Genomic DNA, 24,646 nt, shown 5'->3' on the forward strand with positions numbered 1-24,646 from the left:
TCCCGCTATCCCATTTTAGCAATTCAGAATGTTAGTGGTAAATGAAGACAACTTGAGACATGAAATCTCTATTGATCAGCACATTTAAAAATACAGCTTAACAAAAGGGTGGAAAGCTGGGAAGATAACTAAGAGACTTAGAGTACAGGCAGCTCTTCCACAGAACTGGAATTAGATCTCCATCTGTAACTGCAGTCCAAGGGCTCCAAAGCCCTCTGGTGGCTTCCGTGGGCACTTACTTCATGCACATGGCGCACAACCACTCATGCAGCCAAAACACCCATACACAAAAATAAATAATAAAAAAATTTAAATTAAAACAAACAAAAGATGTAGTGGGGCATGACTTTAATCCCAGCACTCAGGAGGCTGAAGTAGATGGATCTCTGTGAGTTTGTTACCAGCTAGATATACACAGCAAGTGTCAGGCCAGTCAGGGTTACATAGTGAGACCCTGTCTCAACAAAACAAAACAAACATAGAACTACAGCTTCTGCTGTTCTGAAACCATAAAGGGATAGTCTAGAGTAGACTAGAATCAGAAGATGTTGGATAAGGGCTTAAGCACCAGAAAAGGAAACCCCTGGGAACAGTTGCTCACTGTGGCTGGCCCTAGCATTTCCATAGCATTTGCCCTTGTTAATATCACAAAATGATCTGGAGGCTTTCCTAAACTTACCCATGGACTAAAGTAGCTCAGGGTGGACTAGATAAGTATATTTCATAGTAGTACCATGACATACGTTAAGTCTCAAACAGCTACATCACCAGAAGTCCTTGAAGTCACTAAGGACCATTAAGTTTCAATATTGTGTCTGCAAGAGCTCAGATAACAAGTGGGAGATTATTTTAAGAGTCTTCTCAGAGAAGGCAGTGGTTGCCTATCTTTCATCTTGTATTCAACAAATCCTACACCAAGCCACAGATTGTGTCTAGTGATAGGGAGGGAGATAAATCATCTTAATGTCTCAGTGACCAAGAAACAAGACACTGAGAAATCTGGGAAACTGGCCAGCTCACGATGTGTCCCACAAATCTAGACCTTACAGAAGACACCGAGAGATGGTTGTTTTTAACCAAGGTCTTCTGGCCCCATTAACTTTTCAGTATTAAAATACACTACATCAGGCCAGGCATGGTAGCTGGTGACTGTAATTCCAGCACTTGGGAGAAAGAAGCAAGACAAGAGAAACACTGCCAGTTCCAAAACACACACACACACACACACACACACACACACACACACACACACACACACACACACAGAAAGAAGCAAGACAAGAGAAACACTGCCAGTTCCAAAACACACACACACACACACACACACACACACACACACACACACAGAGCACCTGGTCACATAGCTCAATAGTTTAGTGTGTGCTTAGCATGTAAGGCATTAGGTTCAGCCCCTAGGCTTAATAAAATACCTCTATCTGAACTAAGAGTTTTTACTCATTATATTGTTTTAAGATCCCTGTTTGACTATTTATTCAGTAGGTACTGTTGACCATTTTTGTCTTGGTTTTTGGAACAAGGGCCTTGATATAGAGACCAGTCTGGCTTGGATCTCACTGTGAAGCCCCAACTGGCCTTGGTCTCCCAAGGGTTGAGATCACAAACTAAGCCACTACACCTGCTGATGAACATTTTCTAAATGTGCCAGGCATTGCTTAAGAGTTGTAATATGTGAGGGATAAACAATAGGACAGCTAAAAATTGTTTAAAAAAAAAAAAACAGTGGAGTATAGTGCTTGGTACACACCTTTAAGTCTTGAATTCCAGCACTCCAGGACTCAGAAGCAAGCAGCCTGGTGTATATAGAAAGTTCTAGGAAAGCCAGGGCTACACAAAGAAATCTTGTCACAAAACCCAAAATAAAAATAGTAATAATAACTATGTAAGAATTTCAAACAGTACAAGTGCTATGAAGAATCAAAGCTGTAGTGTGAGTAGGCAGAGGCTGGGAAAAAGGCTGTCTGAGTGATAACTAAGCTAAGATACCTCCCACCCCACCATGAAGACGGTAAAGAACCAGGTCTAAAATGTTTTAAATTCAGAAGTTAAGAACCAAATTCAATGCTGGGTGGTGGTGTCACACACTTTTCATCCTAGCACTTAGGAGACAGAGGCAGGCAGATCTCTGTTAAGTTTGAGGCTAGCCTGTTCTACAGAGTGAATTCCACGACAAAAACAAAGTAAAACAAAACAAAACACTGAACTAAATTAAAGACCCTGAGGAGATGGGAATGGCATTTATAAGGAAGGAATAGGGTTAGGTAAGAAGGCACAGGTCTGTTGTCCCAGCTAAGGCTAGGTGATTGCAGACTCAAAGCAATGCTAGGCCTTGGTGGCTACAAAGAAAGGGAGAGAGGGGAAAGTATGAGACCTGGGGAGGGGCTCAGTTCTAAGACCCTAAAGGCAATGGACAGAGTCAGGTAGTAAAGACTACAAGTCTTACTGGAAATGGGAATACATTTTGAATGGATTCTCCACATTATGACAGTTCATCAGCAGATAGTCCATATTGGAAATAATGTTTTGTTTTTTTGAGACAGGGAGTCTCTGTGCAGCCTTGGTTGTCCTGGAACTCACTCTGTAGATCAGGCTGGCCTTAAACTCACAAGAGATCTGCCTGCCTCTTCCTCCCAAGTGCTGGAATGAAAGGCATGTGACACCGCAGCAGAAATAGTATTTTTATTGGGCTAAAAACACACAGGAGGGAGTTCAGAGACTCACTAAAAACAGCCAAACAAGGTGACCTATGTCTCTAGTCTTGGGAGGATGAGGCTCGGTTTGACATAAGCCTAAATTACTTAGTAAGACCCAATCTCAAAAAAACAAAACCCACAAAAGACAAGCTAGGCATGGGCACCTGTACTCAGGATACCAATTAAGCAGACAAGTGATAAGAAAAACGGGATGTATTCGAAGTGGCCACCTTGGGAAGAGGAATAATGAGGTTCAGTGATTCCCCAAGTCCATCTTCCTTCAGAGGTAACATGAGGTTTAGGTTTACACTAAAGTTATACACAGCTAAGTGATGTAGCCAAGGGGTTAAGGTGTGGTCCTGGCCATCTCCGACCCATTGTTCTTTTGACTTCACTATCTCTTTCAAGATGGTCTGATAAGTTGTCAGAACCATGTGAAAGTGCCCTCCCTACCAAGTACTCACCAAGTTCTGCTGGCAGCAGGTTTTACCCTTTCATCTTCCCAGCCTGAGAGTCCTAGAAAAATTGCAATTTCTTAGGGTCCACTGTTTGCAAAGCCTGATGGCCTAAGGAAAAGACATATGTCTCTTTAGAATATCTCCACTTCTGCTAGATGGTTGTACAACAAACCAAATCAAACCTAAAAAAACAAAAACAAAAAAACAACAAACCACCCCCCCAAAAAACCAAAATAAACAAAAAACACCCTTCCCCCAAATAAATTTTAAGTGAAGGAAAATCATAGAAAAGAGTTAAAAACCTGTGAACGAATTCCTAAGCCATGGGCTAACTTTTAAGGGGGCAGGCACAGAGCAAGGCTCCAAATGCCCCTGAAAACAATGGCTGGGAGAGAAATAATCTGAATGGAGCTTTTAGCAGCTCTAAAACTGACTGACTTTAGGATTTAAAACCATGCTGAGATACAAGTAACCTTGGGTAACCACTCCACACTGCAGCTGAGGCTTCAGAAAGGCAACACCCTAGAAGGGAAAGCCACAGCCCAGTAGGAGAGACACCTTAGGAGGAAGGACCTTGCTCTAGATTAAAGGGCAAAACTACAATAGATCAGCCATTATAAATCTTAAAATAGTCCCTAGTGAGAGATCAAGGTTATCTATTTCTACTTTGCATTCTGCACACATTAAGAACATGTTTTCTAGAAAATATTTTTGTGTACATTATTCTTGTGTTTTGTTGTGGGGGCTTGTTTTGTGTGTGGTTTTTTTGTTTTGTTTTGTTTTTTTGAGTGTTTCACTGTTTAGCCTTGGCTAGCCTGGAACTCAATACACAGATCTGGTAGCTCTCAAACTCAAGAGATGTTCCTGCCTGTCTCTCAAGTGCTAGGATTAAAAGTGTGTGCCACCAATGCCTGGTTACACCCAGGTTTTCTTTTCTTTTTTCTTTCTTTCTTTTTTTTTTTTTTTTTTCCGAGACAGGGTTTCTTGTGTAGCTTTGGACCTATCCTGGCACTCGCTCTGGAGACCAGGCTGGCCTCGAACTCACAGAGATCTGCCACTCTGCCTCCCGAGTGCTGGGATTAAAGGCGTGCACCACCAATGCCTAGCCAACCCAGGTTGTTCTTAAGGATGACTTTGAACTGATTGTTCTGCCTCCACCTTGAGTTGGAATTATAGGCATGAGCTACCGCCACACCTAGCTGTAGTTCCTCTTACCAGGTGAACAAGTTAGTATCTGTTATTTTCCCCGACATTGAAAAAGAAAGGGAATTGAGGAAGGGGATGCTTGCCTAGTGATATTAAGTACATTCACATTATCTTAACAGTTGGGGCATCCCCTTCAGAGAGGAAATGGGGAGTCATGGCCACAGGGTAAATCAGGTCCCAGAACTTCACCAGGTTCAGATTCTGATCTACTACTCTCCGGACCATTGTCATTTCTTCCCATCTGTTTCTGAGTTTCAACCAATTCTTGAGCTTGGCAGGGGTTGGGTGTTGTTTTGTTTTTTTGAGACAGGGTCTCTAGTAGCCCAGACTGGCTCCCAATTCAATAGGTAGTAAAGGAGGCCTTAAACCCCTTAATTCTCTTGCCTCTATCTCCCAAATACTAGGATGACAGGTGGGCATTTACCACACCTGGCTTTTACCACCAGTTTTTAGACCACATTTAAGAGAAAGACTTGTATCACACCATCACACCACCCTTACTAGCACAGCTGAGCAGCTATCTTCTGAAAGCATCACTCTAATACCAACAGGGTCTATAAGCATCGAGAAGAGTTTGAAGGTATAGCATAGTTTGACTTTTTTGGAGACAATTTCTTACTATATAATGCAGGCAGTCAGTCAGGATGCCCAAAGCTTCTAATTATAACTTTAATTGTAAGCTTATCCAATTGTTGGCAACTCACAGAGCTTTGCCTAAAGCTCCAGGACTTCCCCCCCACCCCCCAAGAAAGGATTTCTCTGTGTAGCTTTGGGGCCTATCCTGGAGCTCCAGGTCTTTTTAACTGATATTTTTCTGTTTGAAACAGAGCCACCATCTTGAAATCCTATTTTCCCTTCTATGTTCATCATTTCTTTTATCCATATTTAGATGTTAGTTTTGGCCCAGACTGAGCCTCCAGGACAGTCTTTCTGCCTAGTGTCCATTACTGTACAACAATGCGGATGGCTGTTTTATTTTTCAGCACAAAGGTTATCTGCCTACACTGTCCTGGAGATAGAAACCTGGAGAGTCAAAAAATGAGCTTTTATATTTTCAACATTTCAAAGTTTAGAAAGATTTGTACTTGTGTTTTGCCTAAATGTTATGTATGTACATTGCATGTTTCCCTGGTACACTTGGAGGTCAGAAGGTGTTGGATTCCCTGGAACTGTAGTTCGGAATAGTTGTGGGGTCATAGAATCTGAACCCAGATCCTCTCAAAACCCTCTAGTAGACACTAGCAGAAGACACTGGGGTTGGTGTTATACATGGCAAATTCTTTATTTTACTAACATTACAACAAACATTGAAACACAGTAAATATTCAAAAATCCCAATGAATTATGACAAGATTTATAAACAAACATCTTGCTGGTGCTAAAATTAGAGTCTGGGTCTAGAGATCATGTTTCTTGCAAGTCGGGGTGGGGGCTAGGTAAGGTCTTCTTTAGAGAATCAGTCCATCATGTGAATTTACTTCAAAAACACAGATTTGGGTTTCTGATAGAGCTCAGTGGTAGAGAGAGAGAGAGAGAAAAAAAAAAAATCAAGTGTGAGGCTCTGGCACCCTCCTACCCTAATCCAAATTTATTGTGGAAATGCAAAAGTGGCAAGGCTTGGTATTTATTTACTTAGCTTCTGTGGTAGTAAATCTCCCCAGTCAGCCTTAGTTAAACATTCTTCAAGCCAGACAAATCCTAACCCTGCTCCAGACCAACCTGACACCCAGAGCTTTCTCTGTGGCCATCTGCTGAAGTTATTTGAGTTCTATTTAATTTAAATCCTATCCTGTCCCTGAAGCTCCAGGCCTAGGCAGATACTTTTAAAAGTGGGGGAGGGAGGGAGGCTTTCCCCCACGATGTGGAACCTGATATTTCTAAAGCTTTAAATTTAAAAACCAACCAATGAAACAAAAAAGTATCTTCAAATAGGCTTCATTAAATATGTATAGCCACAACTTAGAACCCGGGGAAAATTAACCTTAAAAATTCCTTGCTGGGCCGGGCGATGGTGGCGGACGCCTTTAGTCCCAGCACTCAGGAGGCAGAGGCAGGTGGATATCTGTGAGTTCGAGACCAGCCTGGTCTACAAGACAGCCTCCAAAGCCACAGAGAAACCCTGCCTCAGAAATACTCCCCTCCACCCAAAAAAAGAAAAAAAAAATTCCTTACTGGTAATAAAGACTTCCAAAATAGCTCAGGAGTTTGATAGGTAGGACAGAACTTTTATTAAAAAGGATAGTGCCTCACCAACAAATATTTGAGACAATAGCCATGTTGTCTACACCTTGGGTGTCCTAGAGGCAGTGCTTTAGTGAAGTAGCCTAAGGCAAAGTAGACAAATGGAACCTGAGCATAACTCTAAATGCTGGACAGCCAGTTCAGGACAACCAGAATGGAAGTTTCTAAGTGTCTTCCTATTAGTCATCCACAGGTCTAACCACTACTACCTTCCTGAGAATAACCACACTACTAACAACACTTTCAGAAAAAATTGGGAGGCAAATCAGAGGAACTCAGAATCAAACATTTCACACGGGAAAAGAAGTCTTTACCTGGGAATTGTACATCTTTAAGCACTGGCTTGGTGGAGAATAAAAACCCCTGAGAATTCTACACTAACTAGAAAAATCTAAGTCTTTTACAATTGCTCAAACAACTGGTCCTTTTCTTTTCTCTCATAATGCAATGACCTTAATGTACACAAGCTGTAGCTATGGCTCTTCATATAGCTAGCTCATCAACCACCTCCAGCACTGGACTTTTCAACATTCTAGTACCCATGTATACCTGGAATGTAACTGTTGTTGCCACAACACATACCACATGGTGTACCAGACACAGGGGGGCAGAAGCCCAGGGGTGTGGGTGAGATCAAGTCACTAAAAGTTATGAGCATTCAAACTTGGAAATAAGTCAAATTCTACCCAAGACAATTCAGGCTGGTTGGGTATCACAGTCCCAAAGTGCTGTGCATACTCATATCCTAAATAATAGTTGTGAGGACTGTAAGATCCTGCAGAATTTAAATAAAGGATTTCCAGGCAAGATTCACAAAGGTACTCTTTTGGTTCAAATAGTATACACAATCTTAGTGTCTCCATGACCTAGAATCACACTAGTCCAAATGAACCCATGATTCAAAAGTTCTAGTTACAACATATAAACAGGTATCTTGTTCAGGACTACTAGGTGCTAAAAACAATACTTAACATTAACCAGTAGCATGTTTGGAAGGTCTCAAGACCATGCTCACTCCCATTTATAAAAATGGACATCCTTCTCAGTTAAGGTGGCCAAATAGTTGCTCTGATTTGCTTCAAATGGGCAGATGTCCAAAACAGGTTGATCAGTCTTCAGGTCCTGCAGCAACAAGCCACTGCCAGCATTCCACAACTTAAAAAAGCAAGCAGAAACAGTGGTCAGTAGTTAGTCAGCCCAGGTGGGGAATAACTGTATAAAACTATCACACCCTAAGTTGGCTTGAAAAGCAAGTTAAGGACTCATTTCTTTCATCTATGTGCCAGAAGTCTTCTAAATATTGTCTCTTCCAGAGACAGAAGAGTCAATGAGATAAGACCACTATCTCTATCCTCATAGAACTTGTATTAAGAAGTGTGTCCATGTGGGGTACTTGTGGAAGAATGTGGCTCTCCTGGAGCCAGCTCACAGCTGGCTGTGAGCCTTCCAATTTAGGTGTTGGGAACCAAACTTGGATCCTGTGGAAGAAGACCCTAACATGCTCCTAACTGCTGAGTAATCTCTCTAGCCATGGAACATACATTCTAGCAAGTGTTTTCTTTTCTAGAATGTTTACTACAAGACACTTGTAAACTATCTAAAACAGGGCCCAGGAAGGTGGCTCATTGAAAGACACTTGCCATGCAAGCCTAACAAGATCCCAGGTAAAGGTGGAAGAAGGAGAACCAAGTCTACAAAGTTGTTCTCTGACCTCTACCTGTTACCATAGCACATATTCACTACCCCAACATCATATACTAAAGTGTTTTGTTTCTTTTTTTGGTTTTTTGAGACAGGGTTTCCCTGTGGCTTTGGAGGCTGTCCTGGAACTAGCTCTTGTAGACCAGGCTGGTGTCGAACTCACAGTGATCCACCTGCCTCTGCCTCCCAAGTGCTGGGATTAAAGGCGTGGTGCGCCACCACCGCCCGGCAACTAAAGTTTTTTTAAAAGTTGAGATATGCTAGGCATGCCTTTAACTCTAGCATTCAGAAGGCAAAGACAAGCAGATCTGAGTTTTAGGCCAGCAAGATCTATATAGTGAGTATACAATAAGACCATCGTTCAAAAAATACATTGAAATAACAAAAATGGTACAATAAATTACCACCAGACTCTTTATCTTAAGATAAGGTCTCACTGTGCAGCCCTGGCTAGCCTGAAATTCATTACGTGGACTTTGACTGGCTTTGAACTCATGGAGTTTCTACCTCTCAAGGCCTAGAATTACAGTATGTGCTGTTCTGCTTGGCTTTTTACATGAATGCTAGGGATCTGAATTCAGGTCTTTATGGCAAGCATTTTACATTTTACCAAATGAGTCAACTTCCCAATAAATGTTCTAAGTAATCGTTAATGTGTTAGCAATTCTGTTTCCTTCCCTTTATTGTGCTATTACTTCATAGTGTTTAACACCTATGTTGTAATCATTATATATCAGAGATAATTTTGTGTGTACATATTTATATGAATGCCCCTACTTGTGCATTTGGAAACCACAGAAGAGTATGGGGGGCAAGATTCTTCCGGTATTGCTTTCTGCCTTATTACCTTTAGACTGATGTGGTGGTTGGGACTGACTTCCTCACATATGCTAGACAACTTCCGAGACCCTCAAACCCCAAACTACTTTTAAATATAAAATAAAAACAGGCTTACCAGAGCAGACTTTGATGCTTCATCCCCAGTACATACTAGGACATTGCCATCATTCTCTGGGCTTTGAAAGATGGCATTTTTGGTCAATAGTTTGCAAGTGGGTCCCCCAAGGAATGTTTGCACAGGAAGGCATGAACAGACTGGTTCTCCAGCATCATCTAGTTTGTAAGACATCTCCAACAGCACAGTTCGTATAGTGTTATGGCTTTTATCTATGAGATAGAGAAATTGGTGTTACCTCATGAAGATGATACAACAGAAATTAAGTACCTGAACCTCAAATACTTAAACCTTGCTGGGTAGAAAAGCTAAATATATTAAGCCCACAAGACCTATAAAGCAAACACAACAACATAGCACCAATGAATTCAGAAGCCTGGGCTAGGATAAAGGAAGTTATCTGCAGTAGATTTTTTCCTACTTCAGAAAGAACTTTAGAAATGCACTGGTTTTGTATAATCAATGTATCTTCTGAGACCTGCTGGGAAATTTATTTTTCAAGTATTCTTATGGCATTTCCCCCTTTTCCATTGAGGATGCCATTAGCTATAACAAGTTACAGCTGAGGTACTTCTGAGAGACAGACAAAAGCTGGGAAACAAAATGGAACCCCCAAACTTGCTTTCTTTTTAATTTATTTATTTTTATTTTATGTGCATTGGTGTTTTGCCTGAATGTATGTCCATGTGAGGGTGCTAGTTCCCCTAGAACTGGAGTTACAGACAGTTGTAAGCCCTTATGCAGGTCCTGGGAAATTGAACCCAGGACCTCTGTAAGAGCAGTCAGTGTTCTTAACCATTCTCTAGCCCCAAGCTTTCTATGCAAGTCATAGCATGATTTTTAAGAGCCAAAAGTCCAGAAGTGGCAATTGAAATAGTTTCCCAGATAAATGTGCAATGATGAGATCCACCCACAAATGGGCACTTTGATGGTCAACTTGACAAACTTGACAACTCTATCCTGGAACCCATTTTTAGGCCCTACTTAAAATCAATGTACACAGAGGCTTCTCCATTAGCCAGGCATGGTGAACTAACCACTCAATAATTCCAGCACTTCAGAGGCTGAGGCTAAAGAACTGCTACAAGTTTGAGGTTGGCTGGTGCCATAGAGAGCCAGGAGTACACAGCAAGACTGTCTCAAAACATAAAATAAAATAAAATGCCCTCTGTGAGTGGTTGTTTGCTATATATTCCACTTGTTCTTTATCTCACTAAGTCAAAACACAACACATTCCAAAATTGTTGATTACAAATAAAGTACAATGGTTGACATCAGTCACAGAAATAAGTTCCCCTATCCATGTTTTCTTTAAACTAGTCAATTCCCTCCTCACCCCAGAAAGTTTAAGGGACAACGTCCATAAACCTTAATAAAGATAGTCCTACAAGCCCTCTTTTTTTCCTCTGTATCCACTGACTGAACATACATAACCCAGATGGTTACTCCTTGTTCCCAAGGGCCCTACAAAGCATGTCTCGTATCCCTGGAGCTTTAAGTAGTAAACATCCTTTTGTTATTTCATGAGTTTTGTTGTACTGCCTCTGTGTCTCACCTGAACCGATCTTCTGATATGGTTGAGCTGTCTAGGTAGGAATAAACTGGCCTCAGACCAGGTAAGAATCACAACAAAGGTGTCTGCCAGTATAAACAAATTTCCTGTGAGAGACACCTAAGTTACAGGTCAAAATTGAAGATACCAGGTGCTTGTCAGAACAAAGACATGTCTTGTAAAAGGTACACCATAACCAACCATTACTAAAGCTCCACAATAGCATTAGAACGCCTAGAATTCATACATTCTCTTGAGACCTCAAGACCAAGTTAAAAAGGCAAACTCTCACCAAACTAACCATCACAGGGTTCACTCATCAGGAATACAGATTTTTTTTTTTTTAAAGGAGAGAACAAAACAAACCTACAAATTTAATAATAGCTGTTCAGAGTTCTATCCCTAGATTTGGAGGCAGTGAAGTTCAGCTGCCTAGACAGTCTCAAAAAGCATGGCTGTCAGTTTTAACTGTTGGCCTCAAATACTGGACAACTAAAAACCTGATCTGGTATTAGACTGTTCCCACCTGAGCCTATTCCTTAGGCAACGTGAGAGGCAGGTGAAAGTGATCTGAAGATGAACGCAATGGACTCCAGAAGCACGTGGCAGAAAGACATGGGAGCCATCATCTTCACTGTAGGACTAAGAGTTGCAACACAACCAGCATATCGGCCTTAGTTAGAAAGGCTTACCAAAGTCACTCAAGGGATGTCTTCTTTCCTGTACAAATTCCCCCCAACCACCAAAACAGCCAGTCCCTAAGAGCTTCAGAACTCACCAGGCCTGTAAGTCACAAGACAGTGTCGGGTATTGCTCTCTGTCTGAAAGTCTACAAAGCCCCCTGGCTCCAAGGACAGCACATGAGGCTTATGAGAAAAGTCTGTTTTTAGCTCCCAGAAGGAGGCATTCTCCAAGGTTCCAGCCAGCACCCCACCATAAGGAAATGCAGCCACAGCAGCTCTGGGTAAGTATGACAGGGATACCAAAGGACATCTGAAGGCAAAAAAGAAAACCATGACACACATTCTAAATCCAACACTTTGGCTGCTCCAGATTCATGACCAGGAGACCCGGGCCACATTCCCATCTCAAAAGAAGTCAAACAGAAGGCTGACTATCCTCCAGCACCCTCTAAAAACAATTAGCTATCTCTATAGGAGAAAGAAAAAGGAAATACACATAACATTCTGTACCTACTTTCAACAGCATACATCAGATGCTCCAAAAGAAAGCCCTGTTAACAAAAACAGCCTAAAGCAACCACATTTTAACTCAGAAAAAAATGATGAATTTTTTTAAACTTCTCACCATAAACTCATAATAACCGTTCTGCATCAGCACCCCAAGTTCTGGGATTTTAAATATAAGCCACCAGCACTGGTTATACTTTCTTTTTCTTTTCTTTTTTCTTTTTTAAAGAGAAGGGGTTTCTTTTTATATCCCTGGCTGTCCTGGAACTTTCTAGTCTCCAACTCAAAGATCAGCCTACTTCTGCCTGAGTGCTGGGTGGGATTAATGGTTTGTCCCTGACCCCCACACATGGCTTTGGTTAGATTTTCTAAATTTCCTTCTGCAAGTTTACAAAGAATTCTATCACAAACACCACTCTACAGGCCATGTTCCTATGAATTTAATTATGCAGAAGTTACCATACTTTAGTTTGGCATTTCAAGACAGGGTTTCTCTGTGTAGCCCTGACTGTACTAAAATTCGCTCTGTAGATCACGCTGGCCTCCAAATCACAGAGACCTGCCTGCCTCCCAAGTGCTGGGATTAAAGGTCTCAAATTCTATTGATTCTGAAGAGATGAAAAGTACCAGATCTAAGATTGCTAGTCAATTGTTGAGACACTCTGAAGAATGGATTAATATAGTAAAAATCTAATAGAATGCTGTGATCAACATACATAAAAATGAGTTTTTCCTACCTGGCTTTCTGAGGAACTAATTCCTGTATATAGGCATTTGTGTTCCGTAGGTCATACATCAGAATTGAACCATTGGCCAGTCCGGCATAGATGTAATTGTTTTCATCAAGACACCAGCAACAGCTCCAAACAGGACGTCCAGTATTGTAAGTCTGCACCACAGTATTTGTTTCTAGGCTGTGGAGTTATAAGAGATTTTACTAGTAAATCATGTTTGCAATGGTGATAATATTTAATAATCAAACATTTAACTAAGTAATAATTTATTGAGAACATGTCTGCAACCTAAACTATCTGGATTTCATATTTTCTCTGGGAACTGCACCATTCTCAATTCCAAAACACTTGTGCTTTCTGGTCTACAACCATTGTTTTTGGAGGGGACGGGGTTTCAAGGCAGGGTTTCTCTGTGGCTTTGGAGGCTGTCCTGGAACTAGCTCTTGTAGACCAGGCTGGTCTCGAACTCACAGAGATCTGCCTGCCTCTGCCTCCTGAGTCCTGGGATTAAAGGCATGCACCACCAACACCCAGCCCTGGTCTGCAAACTTAATTCTTGAATTATAATGAAGTAGAAGGCTAAGTTGAAGAAATAACACAAATGATACATTCCCTTCTCTACTGAATTATTTTCCCTATGTTTAACTGTCACACAATCAGTAATCAACACAAGAGTAGAAAATATATGGAAAGCCAAAAATTATAATCCAACCACCAAGAAGTAGCCATTAACAACACTGTGTAACAGCACCCCCCAACACACACACACACACACACACACACACACACACACACACACACACACAAAACTTTTTGTGGTGGTAGGCAAACCTAGGGATTAATGAACCTAGGGATTAATGCACGGTAGGCAAGCATTCTATCACTGTACTATGTCTCCAGTTTATCCCTGCCTTTGCTGTTGTTTGGAGACAGGGTCTCACTATACAGCCCTAGCTGGCCTAGAAGTTGCTAAGTATACCAGACTAGCCTTGGGCCGTGATCCCATTTTTGCCTCCCAAGTGCTTGGGTCAAAGACCTGTGCCCCCCTTTTAATTATTTATTTATATATATATTTTGGTTTTTGGAGACAGGGTTTCTCTGTGGCTTTGGAGGTTGTCCTGGAACTAGCTCTTGTAGACCAGGCTGGTGTCAAACTCACAGAGATCCACCTGCCTCTGCCTTCCCGAATGCTGGGATTAAAGGCTGCGCCACCAACGCCTGGCTATTTATATTTTAAATCATAAAATTGTTTTTTAGTATGTTTGGGTGTTTTGCCCACATGCAAGTCTGTGTACTATGAGTACCCTTCCTGAGGAGGCCAGAAGGGGTTTCAGATCCCATGGCACTGGAATTATAAGCTGGCATGTGGGTGCTGGGAACTGAAGTAGGACCTCTGGAAGGGCAGTAGTGTTCATAACTACCAAGTCATCTCTAGCACACCCTCTTCTATTTTTAAAAGATTTTATTTGGGGGCTGGACAATTAGCTCATCGGTTAAGAGCACTGGTTGTTCTTCCAGAGGACCCAGGTTCAATTCCTAGCACCCACATGGCAGCTCACAACTGTAACTCCAGTTCCGAGGGATCCGATACCCACAAACATACATGTAAACAAAACACAAATGCACATGAAATAAATAGATCCTTAAAAAAAAAAAAAAAAAAAGATTTTATTTGTGTATGTCTATGCACAGGTGCCCTAGGAGGCCAAAAGAGGGTATTAGGTCCCCTGAAACTGGTCTTTGTTCTTTTTGCCGCTCAGTGTTGGGTGCTAGGAACTAAACTATCCTGATGGGCAGAGCCATCTCTTCAGTACCCATTCCCACCATCATTTAATTCCCCCCACAATTTATATAGTATCTATGTGAGAATGTGGATGCATGCAAGTCACATTATAATTAATTAATTACACATTAACTTAGTGACCTACTATGTCACTATTATTTTTCTTTTTTTCCTGTCTTTCATCTTAGGCTGACCGATCCTCCTGTCTCAACCTTTCAGGGGTTGGGATTAGAGGCATCTGCTTTCACACCCCACTTTATGTCTACTTTTCTGTTGTTGTTTTTAGACAGGTTCTAACTCTGTAGTTCAAATTCTCCTGGAATTTTCTATGTAGTCCAAGGCTGGCCTCAAACACATGGCAACCATCATGCCTCTCAAGATTCCAAGTGCTAGGATTACAGGTGTCAATCACCATACAGGGTTTATATACTTTTATTTATTTGCTTTGAGACAGTCTCTCTATACAGTCCTGGCTGTCCTGGAACTTACTATGTCTAAAACTCATATATGCCTGCCTTTTCCTCTTGGGTACTGGGATAAAAGGCATGTGCCTGTTACTTACATATTTTAAGGAGACAATGCCTCAGATCAATAAAAGAACTAAGACTAATTTGATGCAGTCTAATTTGATGCAGAACTGAGACTAATAAGATTGCCCAGGCCCAATCTTACCCTTGACTAACTTACCTGGTCAGTTTAATAGTGCTGTCAAAGGAAGCAGAGAGCAGTAGGCCTTTGGATCGACTGCTAAAAGCTAATCCACGTATCTGCTTGCTATGCATAGGAATATACTGACTGCTTTTCATGTTGGCAGTACTCAACATCTTAACACCAAAGCCTACCAAAGAAGAAAGTTGAAAAAAGGCACATAAAAGTAAATTATGGCAAAACTATCTTTTAAAGTGATTAGCACCTTTGCTTACCTTTCTTGGAATCCAAGTTCCTAGAAAACAGTCAAATAATGAAAATGAATATTCCCCAGGTTTATTGTGCCCCCCCCCTTTGAAACAGAGTTTCTCTGTGTACCCTGGCTGTCCTCAACTTGCTCTGTAGACCAGGATGGCCTTGAATTCAGAGATCTGCCTGTCTCTGGGATCAAAGACATGTGCCACCATGCATAGCACTCCAGGGTTATACCTTTTAAAAAAGCAAAATCCATTTCAAGTATCCATCAATAGATGGATGAATAAATAAATATATCATGTACACATGCAATGAAATACCACCCAAAAATAAACAATTTACATAAAAATAAGGATCTTAAAACAAAACAAAAAAGCTGGGCAGTGGTAGCATTCCAGGACAGGCAAGGCTACACAGAGAAACTATGTCTTGAAAAACCAAATCAAAACCAAAACAAACAAACAAACAAAGGCATACAGCTGTATGATGTTATTTATATATAGTTTTAAAAAATCAACACAGTGACGAAAGGCACATCAGTGTCTGCCTATGAGCGAGAAGGGATTAAGGATAAGAGATTACAAAACTAGTCAAAGCTACTTTAAATATGTACAATTTAATTTTATGAGTTAGACTTCAGTAACTGTTGGGATAGTTGGGCATGGTAAGATAAGACTACAATCCCAGCATTTGGGAGATACAAAAGCACTATTGGAGAGCTGGAGAGATAGCTCAGCAACTGGGTTCAATTCCCAGCATCAACATGGCAGCTCATACCTGTCTGAAACTCCCAGTTCCAGGGCTTCTGACACCCTCACACAGACATATATGCAGGCAAAATACCAATGAACATAAAATAAAAATAAATTATAAATTAAAAAAAGAAAGAAAGAAAGAAAGAAAGAAAGAAAGAGGGCTGGAGAGATGGCTCAGAGGTTAAGAGCACTGACTGTTCTTCCAGAGGTCCTGAGTTCAATTCCCGGCAACCACATGGTGGCTCACAACCACTTTGGATGAGATCTGGTGCCCTCTGCTGGCATGCAGGCAGAAGACTATATACATAATAAGTAAATAAATCTTTAAAAAGAAAAAAAGAAGGAAGGAAGGAAGGAAGGAAGGAAGGAAGGAAGGAAGGAAGGAAGGAAGGAAGGAAGGAAAAGCAGCTTGGATGTGGTGGCACACGCCTTTAATCCCAGCACTTGGGAGCAGAGGCAGGTGGGTCTCTTGAGGCCAGCCTGGTCTACAGAGCTACACACAGAGAAACCCTGTCTCTAGAGAAGAAAAAAAAAAAAGCATTACTAGAAGTTTGAGGCCAGTCTGGTCTACACAGCAATACCCCATTTCAAATAGCCAAAATAAAATAAGTTGCTTAGACAAATATCAAGCATATTTTACCTACAGGAGAGAATTAAAGATGTAAGAGGGATATGAGAAAAAAAGAAGAGACAAGGGGCTAGAAAAACTAAGACAACAATTTTTTTGAAGGTCTCTTTTATTTTATGAGTATGGGTGCCACGCCTGTGTGTATGTGTGCATCACATGCATGGCTGGTGCCCACAGAGGTCAGAAGAGGGCATCGGATCCCCGGGAAGTGGAGTTAGAGATGGTTGTGAGCCCCATGTGGGTACTGGGATCTGAACCGAGCAGCCGGCACTCTCAGCAACTGAGCCATCTCTCCAGCCCAGGCAAGTTTTATTTTTAATATTTATATTTATGTTTTGCCTACATGTATGATGAGTACCATATGCATGCCTGATGCCTTCAGAGGCCAGAAAAAAGGTGCCAGATGCCCTGGAACTGGAGTTACATGCTACGATGGTTGTGAGTTGCCATGTGGGTGGCTGGAAACCGAACATAAGTCCTTTGGGAGAGCAGTTAATGAACTTTACTGCTCGTAACCATCTCTCCAGTCCCAGCTTTATTATCTATGTGTGTTTGTCTTTGTGTGGGTATATGAACATGAATGTGGGGCTAGAATTGGGGTTATACATGGTTGTGAGGCACCTAACATGGGTGCTAAGCTCTAACTATGAAACACCAAAAGACTGTCTGAAAGTGCAGCAAGTGCTCTTAACCACTGAGTTATCTCTTCAGCTACCCATTAATATATATTAATAAAATGACTATTATATTCCTGAAATTCTCTTATTTACAATTCAAAATATTGAATTTTGTTTAAATTTGAATTAGCCTCTAGAATAGTTTTATAAAACACTCAAATGTATTCATACAGTAAATAACACACACAGGGGAATACCCAGTGACCTACACTTCCTTCCATGTACCTCCCTTCTCATATTAACATTGCTGGTTATCTCTACATTCTTCATAAATGATCTGAAAAACAAAAGCAACACACAGGCTGGCCTGGCCTGAAACTCAAAGAGATGTCTGTGCCTCTCAGATACTGGGATGAAAAGCCACGATGAATGGCATCTTTGCAGCACCCAGAAGCATTTGCATTCAATTAACAGGGTACTGATAGAAAAAAAATTGAGTTGATAGCCTGTTATCAGTGTCTAACCATCACTGAGCCCAGGAGGCCAAGAGAAGCAAGTAGTATCTAATAATGAACACAGAAGACGAGGTTCTGAATTGGTTACCTGGAAGGAAGGAAGACTGAGGAGAAGGCTGTGACACCACTAGGCAGCTCAAACCATCACAATATGCCATGATTCGGCAGTTTCCTGTCTGAGATATTGAGAAGGTCTTTTGGAAGTGGTATTTATGCTGGGTCTGGCTGGAGGATAAGCACTTCGCACACAGCGCTTGGGAGCCCCTGTGTTTCTGTAGAATTTGATTCTGATGCCGCATAATAAGAGTTTCTAAGTCCTACAAGGAAAAAGACTTTGTAAATGAACACTTTTATTTTCCCCTCAAGAATGATTTTAATGTTTTACTTATTATATGCATTGATGTTTTGCCTGCATGTATGTCTGTGTAATGGTGTCAGGTACCCTGGAACTAGAGTTATATAGACAGTTGTGAGCTGTCATGTGGGTGCAAGGAATTTAACCTGGGTTCTCTCCAGCCAGTGCGCTTAACCACCCACAGTCATCTCTCCAGCTCCCAATATGATTTCTTGATTGGATAAAAGATTTCTTGCCAATCATGAAAATGTTAACATAAATCTTAAAGAACTGAATTTCAGAGTACTTCACCAAGAGAATTATCAAATATTGATAGTCCTTAGTAATTGTACTGTGTCTGAAGCCCTCATGGAAGTCACAGAAGTATGGGTTTTGGGTAAAACCATTGAGAAAAACCAAAGTAACATTTAGATTCCTCTTAAATTGTCCTTCTCTTTAATTCTGATTCTAAAAATTTTCTGATTTAAGGCTGAAGAGATGGCTCAGAGGTTAAGAACATTGATTGCTCTTCCAGAGGTCCTAAGTTCAATTCCCAGCAACCACATTGTGGCTCACAACTATCTATAATGAGAACTGATGTTCTCTTCTGGCATGCAGGCAAACATGCAGACAGCATACTAAATAAAAACTTACAAAAAAAAAAAAAAATCTGAATTAGAAAGGACAAACTCACCTGGACCCGGTTATTGAGTTTAGTGCATTTATCAACCAGGACCTGAAGTTGGAGCCGGCACTGTGCAGATTCTAATTCAGCCTGCCTCCTGAGCATTTGTTCATTTAGTAAATCACTAAAATGTAAAAGAGGGGGGAAAATGCATATTAGGAAAGCTACAAAAGACATCCCAGTGTAAGAAGGAACCAAACTGAAGCCATTCTGGATAGAACTTCCATTCTAAATAAGGATCAAATGAAGCTTAAGTTCCCAAGACCTCCCCAGGTAACTGACAGTGACATTCTGGTTGGCATGTTGAGACATGAGCAGTGGGCAAGTTGCTCAACCATACTTGAGTAAACCAACCAATGAAAAGGCACTAAGTGTACCACAGAGTTACGTTCCTAGAAAAGTCCCTAATCTCTGAATGCTGATTGGTGAAAAATATAATTATAACTTGGCACAGATGTTCATAGTTTTGTGCTTAAAAGCTCTATAACATTCTGGCTTGGGGTTGCAATTCAGCTCCTGAGTCTGTGCTGCAGCCCTGATCCATCAGTAGTGGCTTGATTACAATAAATTTTTGTTTATTTTTGCAGAATTGGTGTTTGAGTTGTGTTGGACTCAAGTGGACTCCATAACACTAACAATCTGACATAGATAGTTAAGTTCACACTGTATTGTGGTAAACATACTTTACTGTAAGTATGTCATGGCAGTATAATAAAATACAAAAAGATCTCTCTACTAGAATGTGAAACTAAACAGTCAGCTCACTGGGGTTTGGTGTCAAAAGCAAGCAATGGAAGCCAGAAATTTGACTTCTACTATTGGATGAAGACTAAAATAGCATAGGAAAACGAGGGAAAGAAGCAACTCACTGCTTGAGCTAAAGCAAATCATGAAAGATTAAACTTAAATGTGAAGAAATTATTTATTTATTGCCATAAAAGAAAATAAACTGCAGTTGGTTGTCACAAAGTATGTAAATAAAATAAACTAACAGAACTAAAAAGGCTAAAGATTAAAAAGTTAAGCAAGTTTACAAAAGATAAAAATTCCACATCACTGAAATAGCAAAGAGAAAGATATAAAAACTAGAATGACAATGCTGCCCTTATTTATTTCATGAGAAATTAAAAGATTCCCCAAACTATTACAGTTAACTCGATAGATGCATTAAGACAAAGAAAATCAAATTAGCCCAAATATGGCAGCTCATTCCTGTAATGAATGCCAGAAACTAAGGAGAGACTGAGGTAGGTAGATCACATAAACTTACAAGTTAAGAGTCAGAGTGAGACAATTCAAAACAAAGAAAAAAAAAAAAAAAATCCTGGCCCTATTAGAGAGTTGGAGAGACAGCTCAGCAGTTAAGAGCATTTACTACTCTTGCATAAGATCAGGGTTCAGCTTCCAGGACCCACGTGACAGTTCATACTTGCCTGGCACTCAAGTTCCAGAGGATCTCATGCCCTCTTCTGCCCTTCGAGAACACCAGGCATACATAAGGTGCAAATATATTCATGCTGACCAAACACCCATCCCATGCACATTAAATAAATAATCTTTAAAAGACAGACAGGGGTGGTAAGGGAAGTTCAAAGTTATCCTTGTATACCAAAAGCAGACCATTTGGACAACATGACACCTTGTCTCAAAACAAAACAAAACACAGGTGATGCACAACATCCTTGATTTAAGACATAGGTAACAATGAAAAGTTTGTGCAAAAAGAACACAGTATTTAACATATTATACTACAGCAGTTGTTAATCCATGAGATCAGATTTCAGAGCCAATTTGACAAAATTTTCAAAAACCATTAGAGCTACATCTTGATCTTAAAGTAGTAGAAACAAGCACAAGAGATTGATGTATCTACATAGCAACAAAACTCGCAGGCTGAGCTGGTGGTGCAGGCCTGTAATTACTATTCAGGGGGCTGAAACACTAGGCTCACAAATTCTCAGCTTGTTTCTCCACAGAGTTCAAGGCCAGCCTGGACAACTTAGAGAGCATCTCAAACAACAAATGCCCCCACAATACTTCAAAAGCAGATTTTTCTTTTTTGGGGGGTGGTGGTGGTGGTGGTGGTTTGGAGACAGGGTTTCTCTGTGTGACAGTCCTGGCTGTCCTGGAACTCACTCTGTAGATAAGGCTGGCCTCCAACTCACAGAGATCCACCTGTCTCTGCCTCCCAAGTGCTGGGATTAAAGGCATTTGCCACCACCCCCTGGCTGCATTTTGAAATTTTGTTATTCCTCCTAAAGAGGCTAGGGTAATTGTTTTTAAATATCACAATCCACTGAATCCATTGATAGCCATGCAGATGATTTTGTCTTCATTTTCTGGTGGTACTATGGATCAAATTCAGGGATTTGCACATTCTAGGCTAGCACCGAACTTGGGTTTTGCCTTTTAAACACAAGTATGTATTTTAATGACTGATGTTTATGGTCTGGGGAAACAGTGTTTCATTATATATTGACTTGAACTTGGAATCTTCCAGCCTGTCTCCCCAGCACAGAGAAATTATAGGACTTTGTTCCACAGGGGGAAGAAAAGGGAAACAAATGAGTAAAAACAAGGAAATACTTACAAAATGTAGTCACAATGATATTTTTGTTATGTGTGCACTTTAACAGACTAATAGTACACCACAAAGATATATGCCAGTTTATTCAACAAATTAGTCTACTTGACCTAAATTGTTAACAACACCAATCATTTTCATTAAATAAACCTTTGTCTGAAAACAATGAAACTGTCTCAACTGCAGATATACATGGAAGCAGAATGTTGTATACATAATAAATAAATAAAATCTTAAAAAAGTAAACCTTTGCATATATCTTTTTTAAAAGAACTGCCTGGAGTAGGATAAGTATGTATTTGTGTTAAGCATCTGTAAGTTTTATCATTGCTGTGACTAAATACTCAACAAGAAAATTTTGTTGAGGAAAAATTTATTTGGGCTCATATCATGGCAACTGGTGGGTCCATGAAAGCTTACTTTCATATCTGCTAACCACAAGTAGAGAAGTCAGGCTCCTCAGTGAACCATTTCCTCCAACCAATCTTGGCCTCTTAAAGGTTTCACAACCTCCTAAGTGGTACCACCAGCTCTAAGTATTTAAATACTTTATATTAAAACACTATCAGTAAAATGTGAATTAATACATGCCTGTAATTTTCTCAATGGTGGGTATTTTAAATTTTAGTCTTCCTTTTCTTTCAAGAGACAAGGTCTATATAGCACAGACAGTTTGGAACATGCTAGGCATTTTTTTTTCCCTTTTTGTTTTTGCTATAGATTCCAGGTCTTTGTGCATGCTAGCCAAGTGCTCTCTACCACTGAGCTATGTCCCTAGTCTTGGCCTCACACTGTAATTCTCCTGCTTCTATCTCCCATGAACATGTCACCATTAAAAAAAAAATTCTACTATGTAAGAATGTGGTGATTTGTGCCACACCATGTATGTGCAGAAATCATAGGATAACTTTACAAGCGGGCTTTCTCCTTCTACTGGGGATTCTAGTGATCAAATTTTCAGGTGATTAGGCCTGCATAGTGAATGCTTTGATCCACTGAGCCATCTCATTAGGTAATGTGCCACCATTTTAAATGTTCTTTTTCTCTCTCCTTTTCCTTGCTTTTTGGGGGCTGGTGTTTCAAAACAGGGCTTCTCTATTTAACAGTCCTGGCTGTCCTGAAATATGCTTTGTAGACCAGGCTGGTCTCAAACTCACAGAGATCTTCCTGCCTCTGCCTCCCAAGTACTTGGATTAAAGGTGTTTTTAATGTTCTTAAATCATATTTTTTTTCAAAAAATTTTATTTATTTATTATGTATACAACATTCTGTGTTCATGTATATCTGCACACCAGAAGAGGGCACCAGATCTCATAACAGATAGTTGTGAGCCACCATGTGGTTGCTGGGAATTGAACTCAGAACCTCTGGAAGAGCAGTCAGTGCTCTTAACCTCTAAGCCATCTCTCCAGCCCCATATTTTTTTTCTTAAATCAAATTTTAAGTGCTATTAGCAGCTATTTAGCACCTACAATAGCATTTTCTTTTTACAAACACTGTATGTGCAAACTTCACTTAACAAATCTGCAAAGAATACTTCTTTAAAAGAAAAGAGTGACACAGAATCAAAAGGAGAACCACTAAGAAATGTGCCAAGCCAGATATGGTGGTGTGCACTGGTAACTCCAGTACTTGGGAGACTAAGACAGGAGGCTCATTGGCAGTTCCAGGCCAACCTGTGTTAGAGTAAGATTGTCATAAAATACAAACAAAACATGAAATATGTTAAACCTTTTTTTCTTGGGGAGCTTTGGTCTCATGTATGCTAGGCTGACCTTGAACTCTTGATCATTCTGCCTTCTCCTCCCCAGTGTAGAATTACACACTATGTCACCAAGTTTATGTTGTGGGGCTTGAATCTGGGGCTTTTGGCTTGCTAGGCAAGTACTTCACCAATAAGATACTGGTTTTTGTTGAGGTGGGATTTCTTTTTTAAAGATTTATTTTCCTTAAATATATATGAGTGCTTTGCCTATGTGAATGTCCATGTATCATGAACATACCTGGTCCCAAAGTCAAAAGAGGGCATTGGATCTCTCGAACTAGAGTTCCAGATGGTTGTAGGCCGCCATGAGGGTGCGGGGAATTGAACCCAGGTCTTCTCCAAAAGCAGCTGTTGGAACCCAGCCCCCATGGGTCTCTTAAGAGTTGTTTTCCACCATAACCACAGGTACCTCCTGTTTTCCTGACCAATATCCTGTTGTGAACCCTTTGACCTGGGGTTTTTGTAAGTCTGTATATAAGGCTGCTCCACAATAAAGGTGGGAGACATTCTCTCAGAAAAGGACCAGGAGTCTTGTGGTTCATCCAAATCTCCAGGCTTTCGCTCCATACTGGGACTTAGTGGCCAAGAGCAGCCACAAGCACTAAGTGCTCTTAACCACTGAGCCATTTCTATAACCTGAGATAGTAATCTCATAAAGTTTTATTTTTAAATTTATGAGTATGAAGTCAGGTGGTGATTGTGCACAACTTTAATCCCAGCACTCAGGAGACAGAGGCAGGTAATCACTGTGATTTTGAGGCCAGACTGGTCTACCAAAGTGAATCCCAGGACAGCCAGGACTGTTACATAGAGAAACCATGCCGAGGGAAAACAAACAAACAAACAAACAGGTGGATTTTATGAGTATGCATGTGTGCCTGAGTTTATCTGTATGTATCAGGTGCATACAGTGCCCCATTAGATCTGCTGGAACTGGAGTTAAAGATGGTTGTGAGTTGTCCAATGTGGGTGCTTGGAATGGAACCTGGGTTCTCTTTAAGAACAGCTAGTTGCTCTCAATCACTGACCGAGATGAGGATGAACCTATGTGGTATAGGCTGGCCCTAAACTGCACAACTCAAGCAATCCTCTTGCCTGAGCTCTGAAACCATAAGGGCAACAGTGTGCAGCTTCAAACTTAAAAACAACAACAACAACAAAAAAGAGCTGGGCGGTGTGGCATACGCCTTTTATCCCAGCACTTGGGAGGCAGAGGCAGGTGGATCTCTGTGAGTTCAACACCAGCCTGGTCTACAAGAGCTAGTTCCAGGACAGTCTCCAAAACCACAGAGAAACCCTGTCTCAACACCCCCTCCACCTTCCCTCCCC

The 24,646-nt window shown here is 40.8% G+C and overlaps 1 protein-coding gene across 4 annotated transcripts in view; it reads right to left on the reverse strand.

Annotated features, from left to right (window-relative positions):
* Positions 1 to 5,632: 5,632 nt before the first annotated feature.
* Positions 5,633 to 24,646, reverse strand: part of Rfwd3 (ring finger and WD repeat domain 3) — a 32,052-nt gene continuing 13,038 nt past the window's right edge. For all 4 annotated transcript variants that reach the window (XM_035442680.1, XM_027406028.2, XM_027406029.2 and 1 more), the window contains exons 7-13: positions 18,978 to 19,092; positions 18,038 to 18,266; positions 15,219 to 15,369; positions 12,752 to 12,928; positions 11,603 to 11,817; positions 9,273 to 9,484; positions 5,633 to 7,771 (exon numbers count right to left, since the gene is read on the reverse strand). In XM_035442680.1, coding sequence (XP_035298571.1) covers positions 7,628 to 7,771; positions 9,273 to 9,484; positions 11,603 to 11,817; positions 12,752 to 12,928; positions 15,219 to 15,369; positions 18,038 to 18,266; positions 18,978 to 19,092 — 1,243 coding nt within the window. In that variant the 3' untranslated portion in view covers positions 5,633 to 7,627. The remainder of the gene's footprint in view (positions 7,772 to 9,272; positions 9,485 to 11,602; positions 11,818 to 12,751; positions 12,929 to 15,218; positions 15,370 to 18,037; positions 18,267 to 18,977; positions 19,093 to 24,646) is intronic.

The sequence above is a fragment of the Cricetulus griseus genome, chromosome 3 (assembly GCF_003668045.3).
Source record: "Cricetulus griseus strain 17A/GY chromosome 3, alternate assembly CriGri-PICRH-1.0, whole genome shotgun sequence".
NCBI lineage: Eukaryota > Metazoa > Chordata > Mammalia > Rodentia > Cricetidae > Cricetulus > Cricetulus griseus.